The sequence below is a fragment of the Magallana gigas genome, chromosome 2, assembly GCF_963853765.1.
Source record: "Magallana gigas chromosome 2, xbMagGiga1.1, whole genome shotgun sequence".
In the NCBI taxonomy this organism is placed as follows: Eukaryota; Metazoa; Mollusca; class Bivalvia; order Ostreida; family Ostreidae; genus Magallana; species Magallana gigas.
In genome coordinates, this window is record NC_088854.1 from 836,469 (window position 1) to 847,264 (window position 10,796).

Here is a 10,796-nt window from a genome sequence, read left to right on the forward strand (position 1 = left end):
TATTGGTCTTCAAAATTTATTTTCTAAAAAACACCTTTAATTTGATCATGTGACAAACCTACTGTTTGTGGAGTTATGTTCACATATTGACATAATCATGATAATACTAAAACTTCAAGGATTGTCTTTATTTTGTAATTACAAACAAAATGGATCACTCACTTGTCAACAGTTTGTACCTTGTACTCATGAAAAGTTATAACAATCATGATTTATATTTCCTATAACAAAGGATGATCTAAAGCAGACGCTTCAACACTACAGAATTAACAAATATATATACCGGTAAAACATGTCAAACACACTAAATACAATATATTAAATACTTGTAGAAAAAACCAACTCATATACAGTGTATATCTGGCTAATAAATGAAATTGTTACTGTTCTCAATCATGATATATTGAGGAATGACATCACCTCATTGATGACTCAAATAGGAAAACTAATATACAAAACAAAAACCTGTTTCAAAGAATAAATGCTGCAGTGTAGCTACTTAGATTAAGTTGTATTCATATAGTATTAGGTTTGGCGGTATAGTTACTTAGGTTTTGGGAGGATATAGCCCTTGCACACCACAGGCCCCTCCTTGTGGAGCAGAAGCGCCGCCCATACACATGTCTGCACCTTTTTGCCTTTCCTTCCATGATGGGAGAATAGGTTTTTGTCCACGTCTTCGCCCTCTTTAGGAGCCACCAGTTCCATCGGCGGATCCTGCACATTCATGAACCAGCAAAGCTCCACACACTTTTGGACGTAACTAATGACCCTCTGATCCTGTCGGACCTTATCGTCTTGTAACACTTTAGGAAGTCTTTCTTTGATGAATATCTTTAAAGATAGAATCATTTTTTCTTGGAAAAAAAAATATATGAATATTCATTACTTCAGTAATGAATTTTTAAGATATTTTTCTAACAAACAATATCTTCAAGTTGTAATAGAAACATTGACAGAATACACCCATGTACATGTAGTTTATGGCTTTATTAACACTAAAAAATACCCTGATATTTCACTGTTTATATATCATTATATCTACCTGAGCCTGATATTTGACAGTCTCCGCTGATGCCGCCTTTCTGAGTTCTTTGGAATGTCTCTCCACTGTCTGGTCTAGTGCACCCTGGGAAGGCTTCTCCACTTTATTATCTCCAGCTTCGGGGGGACTTTGGTCGACCTCCATTTTCTCTTCCGAGTCAGATGTTTTGGTCTGCAAGGAATTTTACTTGAAATGACTACTTAAGAATAAATTTAAGTCTCTAAACCTGATTAGATTCAAGCAATTGTTACAACAACATCGTCATTTGAGCTGTCAAACAGGGACAATACCTTTCATTTTCAATATTTTAGAGGAAAATTAGCAACAATTAAGAAAAGACATTGAAAGTTATCTCATTTAACCAGAAGTATAAGTCCCTACCTGTGGTGTGTCCGCTGTGTTTTGTTTCAGGGCCTCTTTGATCTTGTTCTCCAGGTCCTGTAGTTGTTCACAGGACTTTTCTCTACAGAAGCTGAAGGCTTCCTACAGACACATAGCACAGATCTAATATTTGGTCATTCTGAATCACTGAATTCATCTTTATTAAATAATTCATGCAATATGACTTTTCGTTTTTGTTTGTATCAAAGAAAATGCATGCAACTTTATTATTATTTAAAAGACTATTTGTAAGTACTACTGTGGTTTCGTTAGTACTTCATGTATTTATATACATCAATTTTTGTAGATTTAATAAAATTCACAATTTTGAGGATATGTAAAAAATGAGAAACACGGTCTTTGAAATTTTCAAATATTGTGCTTTGCTGAAAATTTGATGTCAAGGATGAAATCAATGAGATCCACCAATTGATGTTTAACAAGAAGTATTCAGAATACCTTAGAATTTAACAAAAATGAAAATAATTTTTGAGAAAACTCTAGAATAGTTGTATTCTGCAAACATCTGACTTTTTCATACATGTATTATATACTTGCCGTGACAAGGGTTTGTAGTATGGACAGAATATTTGGGTACAATTCGTCATCATCGTCACCCTCTTTAGCTATGGTTGAATCTTTAAAGGCCTCAAATGCCTCTGACCACTCGTCATCAAACAGCTGACTGTACATCTCCCCCAGTCTTGTGGGGCGGTGGGTGTCACTCAGGTCTGCGATGTTTGGGTTTCCCTCCGTCAGCTGTTGACTCGCAAATTTACTCAGTCTGGGTAAGTATAAAAGATACAGTATATAAGGTCGTGATATGATTTTTATGAATTCAATGTCCATCAGTTGTTGGCTCGCAAATTTACTCAACCTTAAAAATAAATTGTGTTCAAATTTCTAATCCAAGTCCAATGGTCTAAAACATAGACAGGCTCACTATTGATATGAATTTCACTTTTCCTATGTATCTTCCTTTTTAAAAAGGAGGAGAGAGACCAAGGTGAATTTTTCCAGGTTTTATGGCCACAGAGCCAGGCCAACTTTTTTTTCACACAGAGAGGGTTGATGCATGTAAAATGACATGAGATCTAATCTCAGTAAATTTTAAAACTAAACCACTCTCTTTTTAAATGACTTGCCTTGTAGAGAGTTCCTCTACTTCCTGGGTTTTCAACTGAAGCTCCGACTGCATCTCGTAAAATTGTGTCTTCCGCACAACAACATATAAATTTTGGTCTGGACCCTGTAAATGAAGTAATCAAGGTGTATCAAGACACATACCGGTATAATGTTCTCTCTTGATTTACAGAATTTTGGTTATAGAAGGGTCTGGTTAGGAATGTAAATAACGACAAGTTTATTTGACCCTCATATTGAGATGTTATGAATTAAAAGATCACATATATTACCTGTTATCATTAAATTTTTAAAGCATTGGCTTTAAATTTGCGCTGATTTTGATACCTACTGGGGACTAGGGATGGATAGTTTACTTTTTACAGAGTTCATTGAAAGTCAAAGCAAGGAAATGAATCAAAACACTTTAGCTCTCGCTACAGTTTACCCAACATATAATATAAAGATAGCATCAGCCAACAATAAGTCATGTTTTTAGACTAAAAAAGGTGTCCAAATCACAAGTTGTCAGTTAATTTTTTTCCAATTTGTCAAATCAAATTTATACAGTAAAACTTGGTTATAGCGAAGTCCTATGGACCATTGGAATCAGTTCGTTATATCTGTAATTCGTTATATCCGTATAACAAATTTGTAATAATGTCTACAGTGAATTCACTACATATATGTTTTCTTTCACCAGACTATAATTTTTGCTAATTGAAGCTTAAAATAAAAATACAATACTTTGATACCTTTAAAAAATCGGATTGTGAATTGAAAAAATTATATGAAAATAAATTCATTCAAACTATTTATGTTAAATTGTAGTGCAAACTTTTTAAACTGTGAAGAAATTCGCAAAAAAGGTGTTAAATTTTGTTATTATTCACCTCTCAAAATCAGTTCGCTATATCCGTAAACTCGTTATATCCTAATTCGTTGTGACCGTAAAATTTTACAAAGATTTGTTAAGAATTTTACCAGGAACTCAAAAAAACTTTGCTGTATCTGAGAATTCGCCCTAATGGCAATCATACTAAACGAGTTTTAGTGTACAATGTTCTGATGCTTACATTTGCCTTCCTTGCAAGCTCTAAGAGATTTTCTGCCATTAGTAGTGTTCCATATTCCCTCCAGATGTCGTTGTAGTGACCGTCAAATGTCTCCGGTTTGAGGTTTGTCAGGTATCTATACAGCGCCCTCTCTCTCACATCCTCTGGTACATCCTCTGCTTTATCAATGTTGACTGTCACATGTTGTAATACATTCTGTAAATTTGTAAAACATCCAATACGCATCAGTTTAAACATTACTTGCCTTGACAGCAGAGTATTATTGTCACTTTGACGGATTCAGTACCCTTGTCAAGTGAATTGACTAGAGCATTTGTAAATGTGGTTTATGACTGAATACACACTGGGTGTTTGTATCACATTAAGGTTACTGTTACTGAGTTCTAAAAGAACTCAAAGTATGAGAGACGTAGCTGATTCTAACTCACAGCGTGCGGGAATGAGCTCCTGAGTACAGCCTGACAGGTAAACATGTGGACAAAATCCTGATGAGCCTCCTCAAACTCATCCACGTCTTTGTGTTCATCCTTATCCAACAACTCAAGCAGTGTCAGAGTTTGTTTCTACAGAGAAATGAATTAAAGTATTTTATTATAGAGTGTCTAGTTGAAACATTTTAAAAATATCAACAAAAACAACGATGTAGCTTACCTGTTCTTCATTCTCTTTTGGGGGTTGTTCATCTGCCTTCACTGTATTTGCGGGATCTATGGGGGCTTGCTCGGGACAGGTTTGTTGGCTGCCATCTACTGTATTCTGTAATGTTGTGTTATGACTATATCATTATCTCTTTGAATTTAAAAATCTTTATACTGCTGATTTACATCTTTACATTTTGATTACAGGAAATCTCTATGTAAATTAAGAATTTCCTGTCACAGGTTGCAACATTGAAGTTCGAAGATTTACCAACATCCCTAGAGAAGATTGATGATGTAATAGATGTCATTCTAACAGTATAGATGATGAAACTCATTTTTGATTACATGTGAAAAGTATGATCACCAAAGAAAAGAAATATTTCAGTTAATTAAAAGCAAATTTCCAAAATTTTCAACTTTAGATAGTGATCAGAAACTTTTTTGGTTACTCAATATTGAAGACAAGGAAATTCTTAACCTTGTTGGCAAATTTATCAGTTATAACATGCTATAGTACTCCTTTTTAGTGAAATATTGTTTATTGTCATTTGCTATAATTGTTATACTTTAATAATTTTACACTATTTTTTGGCATGTCTTTCTCTTGTAATTATAATATGTCATGTACTTGTCTGTTCTGAACTAGAAATAAATGATCTGTATCTGTATAAGACTATTATGTCTTATATGACATTTTATTATATACCTCTGTGTATATTTTCTATGTAAAATTACAAATAAACTTGCTATTCTATCTAACCGTGAGATAGTTTCCATGCTATCTGCCCATGGTAAAAAGTCATTAAATCTATTCACTGGGAGCATTCGATTTCAGTCGTTTTAATCTCGGAACACTTCTGGTGTAATCCACTTCACAAAGTTAAATTCAAAGCTGAATAACTCTAATTTGTTTACCATCAAGAAAGTTTTCTCAGTATAATAAAATACCTTTTTACTAACTCTTCGGACGATAGCAATTTATTGCCCCCCTTGATATCAAATATTTCCCTCAGCTTCGCCTCTTGAAATAGTTGTGTCCCGGGGACCAATAAACTTGCTATCATCCTCATAGTCAGTAAATAGGTATGCAATAAAAGAAACAACTAATACTACTATATTAAAACAATAGACTCGATTTTTTAAGCTTTAATACTGAGAAATCGGATGAGTACTGTCTTTTGTTATATATATTTTAAACATTATTGGTACTTGAAGATTACCGATTCGTTTTTATTTTTCCTCAATCAAGCTTCGCTAATTAATAATAAAAGAAAATTCCTTTAAAAAATCCGGAAATCATCTGAATTTTGGGATTTTACAATCTTGCGCATGCGCATTACATTCACGCTGAATCACGGGAGGCTCTTTAGTTTATGTTTCCAAAATATGACATTCGTATGGATAAACTCAGAAATGATATTACAAATATGTGTAAATTTTCATTGAAAATTTGTCATATATATTTTAAAAAATCCTGAGAGTTCCGAATGTCAACATGGTGTGTAAATTCAAAGCGAGGAAAAAAGTTGGTCAAAAATGTTGAATTCTAATTAAATTGTTAGATGAAAGATATTTACAGCCTCACATTGGTTTTTTGTGAATAATTTGACTGTTATTTACAATGCAGCTTCATTAATTTTCTCCAAAATCGTTCCGGAGCGATTCTGCAATTTTTTGCTACATTAATACAGGTGTACATATCGGAGGCGTTTTAACTGTGGTGAAGGCCCGTCCCGAGATTTTTCAGTTAGATTTTTCTAACTAAGCAGATTGAATGAAATTAATAGCATTATTGTAGGCTTAAAGCTTGGTTATGTAAATGTCAACAATACAGCGTGTCGATGTATTTATTTCGTAAATGTCCGATATCATATGTTATATGCCAGCCCGTGCACGCAAGGGTCAAAGTTTAGTTGATTATAATAACTTCTTAAAACCTCATAATATCTGGTCATACAATACCTGTAAATTGTCATTTTGTGAATCCACATAGTCTGACCCCTACAACAAAATTAATCAACTTTTAAGTATTAACAAAGAAAAAAAAGAATTATATTTTTATAAAGAATGTTGGGTTTTGGAAGAAAAACAAAGGAAAATAATCATTTCAAACACTTTGGCATAAGAATAAATAAGATGTCTAGCACTTTTCAAGTAAGTCTGAGACAGAATATGTACACATTATGGTGTATATTTGAAAACTGACCTTGATATCTTGGGTTATATCAGGAGTTTTCTCCCCTCCTCCCTGTCCATCCAAAGTACTTTGACTTAATAAAACTTCTTGCTGTTTGAAATATATGAACAATGTTTAAGGAACAAAAAGTAAATAATATTCTGAGAGAGAGAGAGAGAGAGAGAGAGAGAGAGAGAGAGAGAGAGAAAGAGAGAGAGAGAGAGTCTAACCGCGTATTCGTGCTTCTTTATACAATCAATGTACTCTCTCCATGCCAAAGTGCTGTTTTTTATTCTCTTTTTACAAGCATCCATTAATATCTGAGCTAGATTTGGCTTGTAAGTTCTGTGTTCTTCTGTAATGTTTTCCTCTTTGAATGAGACAACTGGTCCTGGGTTTGAAATCCCATAGACACTGGTTGCGAGTTTGCCCTTTGCTGCCAGCAGGTCTTTACATTCTTCAAATGCTTGCTCATAATTTTTGTCATTCTCATATTCCCTAAGAACTTCTTTCATATAGTACTTGGTATTGCCAGTGGATGTTTTACTGGATATGTTTGGATTGCCCGCAGAGGGTGTAGGCTGCAATTTAAAAAAAAAATAAACAAAGAACAGATTTATAATTTGTCATTATAACAGTTTTTTGATGATGAAATGCACATATTTTCTTGTAGGAATTCCATCGTAGATCTAACACTTTTCAGTTGTACACGTCAGCTGTAACTAAACCTCTTTATAGACCCCTCCATGATAACTGCAGTACTGTTCTCTTGCAGGACAAATTGATATACTTTGCCAAAGTTTTAGTAAGTAGATAATTAAATGATGTAAACGAAACAATAAATGTTACGTCATATTTCACCTAACTATGTCATTTTGCCCTGCAGTACTGCAGTTACCGTGAAGGGGTCTATTCAGCATTAACCTGTGAATAGGGAGATTGAAATTGTCTACTTGTGCAAGACAGTTGGATAATAAAGTTTTTAGTTAGCCTGAGGTTAAAAAATTGAAACTCAACAATACAAATACAACATATTTAAGTAAAATCCCTATCTCTCCCAAGTCCAAATTAATTGTACCAAGACTGTGGAGTCAGCAGACTTATATGTAACATATGACACAGCTATCTTGTTCATCAATCAAAATAATAAAAAAATCTATTGAAATGTCCACTAATTAAGAAGGGGCAGCAAATAGCTGGACAAATGTTGGTGATTTCTATTAGCCAATTATACAATGATCTCGGCCCTGGTATCAGCCCGAGCTGTTTGTATTGGCCCAAGCCCAAAGGGCGCAGGCTGATATCATCCGAGGGCTGATACCAGGGCCTAGATTAAAACAACAGTGTGATGTTGTTAAAATCGTATATCTAAAATCATGAAGGAGATACAGTATGGATTTATTTCGGTTATACAAAACTTATTCATTCATGTGTTAAGAACTGAAAGAGTTGTTGGACTTCGTTGACAAACCATCGTCGATTGAAATACAGTACAATATAGAAGGGAGTCTGTCGTTTTAGATGAAGCACCAATATCTGCTAGAATTCAAAATTATCGAGAGAAACTTCCATCCTATGCAACTTCGTAATAAGTCAATTTTGTTCACTGGAATTTCGTAAGTTCCCTGTCAGATTCCATTCATAAAAATCCATACTGCTATAGTGAGAACGTTCATAAGCGCGTCCATTACTTTAACCACTTAATTGGGAGTTGATTTTAATCAACTCTCCTATGCAGTTACTCTGGCAAACCGAAAGTGAAACAGTGTTTGGACCTAAACACAAATCGCCACCGCTGACAAGACTTAGTTCTTGAAAATAATAGAAAAATTCGATGTACCCGTAATGTATGCTGATCATGAAGCATTGTTTTTCAAGGAAACTTATCTATAAACACTTTGAAAATAGTATGATTTTATATAATACAAACAAGTTTGATATTTTTGTACTCTCAAGTATTCCTATGCCAGAGTTTAATATAGTCTCTTTTAACCAAACGCTCGGCTGTCTCCAAATATCTCCGACAAGCAGAGAGGCTATCTTGCTTGTCGGAGATTAACGGAGACAGCTGAACGTCTGGTTGAACAAGACGAGAGTTCGAATCAATTGTGCTTAGATCCATACAATTTTTAGAATTGTTTCGATTATTAATACATAGTTTAGAATTCATCTTTAAATATTACACAACATGATTCATATGGGGATTCTCGAAATTCTTGTCAGAAAAGTCTAAAAATCCATACTATAAAAAAGTGTGTAATTCAAATACAGACTAGAAACTAATTGCCATGCAAGATAAGTTGATTTAAAAAAAATAATAATCTATAAAATCAACTTCCTTCCGTACTTCAGTACTTTTATTTTTACAGTCTAATCTCTGGTTTTCTAAGATTAAGTCTTGTTCCATCTTTCTCTATATCCTCCATAATTTAAATGCTGATTGATATTAAATAAAGTGCGCTATTATTCTAAATACACAACTGTAGTGTAGGTTACCTCCCCTTACTTAGATACACATCGTTTTTGGTGCTATTTTTGAATTATTATTTTACAATTTTCAGCAATAAATAAAATAATCAGACGTGTACGGTGGCCGGTGCTTTATATAATTAATTTGTTATTCTATCATTATTTCACAAACTAGTTTTAATCAAAGCAGAGATATTAAGGAATTAGCGATTTTAAATAAAATAAAAATCAGAGAAATACTTTTGGTCTAAAAAATTATTGGTACTCTGTTTAAAATTAATGAATGTAATGTTACATTGCATTTTGATGGTGGTCAAGGAAGTTCAAAAGAGATGTACTTTGGAAAGTTTAACGTTAAACTCAGATATTAAATTGTCAGAAAATATACTTCATACGAAAAACAATTTCACTTCTAAAATATGACTATACTAAATTTGCAAAAATGAACTAAATATTTACAGTAAATAACTAAAAAGATACTTACCACCAGTGCTTGTTTATCTGCCATGATGATTCAAAACGAAAGTAGAATTCCAATTTGTATGGAGACCGACTAGGGTCACTAATTACGTTAGCTGCGGGAGGAAAAAATCAAGTTGACAATCACATGCCGAAGTGGCCTATTATTACTTATTAGGTTAGTTACTGACTCACTACGGAAATATATTGGGTTGATCAATCTCATAGATGGCGAGGCGAAGTGTAGTGAGTCAGTAACTAACCTAATAAGTAATATTGTTTTCCCGAGGACTATCAAGCGACATATTCATTCACAAATAGCGGTGATCTACGCAAAGCCATGTACAAGATGCCTTACAGATCTCGTCCAGTTAAACTCATTTAAACTCTTAAAAATTATCAATACCACCTTTCAAATACACTTAAAAAAAATCTTCGCTTCACCCATATTACTTACAATGTTTTGTTGCTATATTCAATTTTAAACCTCTGCAGAGATTTGAGCAAATTTCGACGCTGTCATTTTGCTCTGCTCCAGACATAACACTGTGACGTCAATATTCAAAGGGCAACTACTCTAATTTAAAAATAATTACAAAGGGCAACTACTCTAAATATTTTAAGGACTTACTGAACACGATTTCTGTGTTAAATAATATGATATATCGAGATGAGTAGGTGAGGCGGCGGCCAATGACGTTATTAAAACTGTTTTGGAAAGTATTTCTACTCATTTACATAATTATAAATATTTCAAGAAAGATCCAAAGGTAAAATTTTGTAATTAACTGAACATTGCTTTCTTTGCTGGTTCATAGGGGTATGAATGTATAAAGAATATTACAGAGAAAAAATCATAACACAATGGCAATGGTTTTGTTTTCTGCATTGTCCACTACCTTCATATACCACGTAAAAATTATCCGAAAAAAATATATTTTATTGTTTAAAAAATCGTGTTTTTTTTTTCTTCAAATATTGATCAAATGTGTGTGTGTGTGTGTGTGTGTGTGTGTGTGCGTTTGTATTATGCCGACACCTACGACATGTACTAGTTTACACACGTGCAACTTACTACATTTTCAAAACCTACGACACAAATCCGTGTAGTAAGTTTGCAGAACCCCGTAAATCGGGTTTTCCGACCATGATTTACCCAGAAAATACAAAATTATAAAAAGTGTGAGTTTCCGGTTTACACATGAATTTTGTTACACACGATATCGAGTCTTAATCGGGACGTTACACACTTTGCCTCCTTGCCATATTTGCGCATGCGCAAATTCAACTTCCTATGAAAATAATGGAAACGCAAAAGAAGGTACGATCACTTATTTCTTTCATGAAAAATTAATCATTTGTTGATTTTTAGACCAATTTTCTTTCGAATATATAGTTTCAGATCATTTGTTTAAATGACCACATCT

General features: G+C 33.5%; 1 protein-coding gene across 2 annotated transcripts; it reads right to left on the bottom strand.

Annotated features, from left to right (window-relative positions):
• Positions 1-113: 113 nt before the first annotated feature.
• On the bottom strand, positions 114-9,501 carry LOC105347472 (uncharacterized). 2 transcript variants are annotated; one of them, XM_034444455.2, is made up of 12 exons: positions 9,395-9,501; positions 6,672-7,022; positions 6,472-6,552; positions 6,228-6,266; positions 4,276-4,380; positions 4,053-4,187; positions 3,625-3,819; positions 2,572-2,675; positions 1,985-2,210; positions 1,427-1,528; positions 1,046-1,216; positions 114-834 (listed from the first exon to the last, which is right to left on the bottom strand). In XM_034444455.2, exons 1-12 carry the CDS (start codon positions 9,416-9,418, stop codon positions 544-546), a joined length of 1,824 nt encoding a protein of 607 aa, XP_034300346.2. In that variant the 5' UTR covers positions 9,419-9,501; the 3' UTR covers positions 114-543. The 2 variants fall into 2 exon arrangements, with proteins under 2 accessions (XP_034300346.2, XP_065930485.1); XM_066074413.1 differs by lacking the exon at positions 6,228-6,266.
• Positions 9,502-10,796: the final 1,295 nt, after the last annotated feature.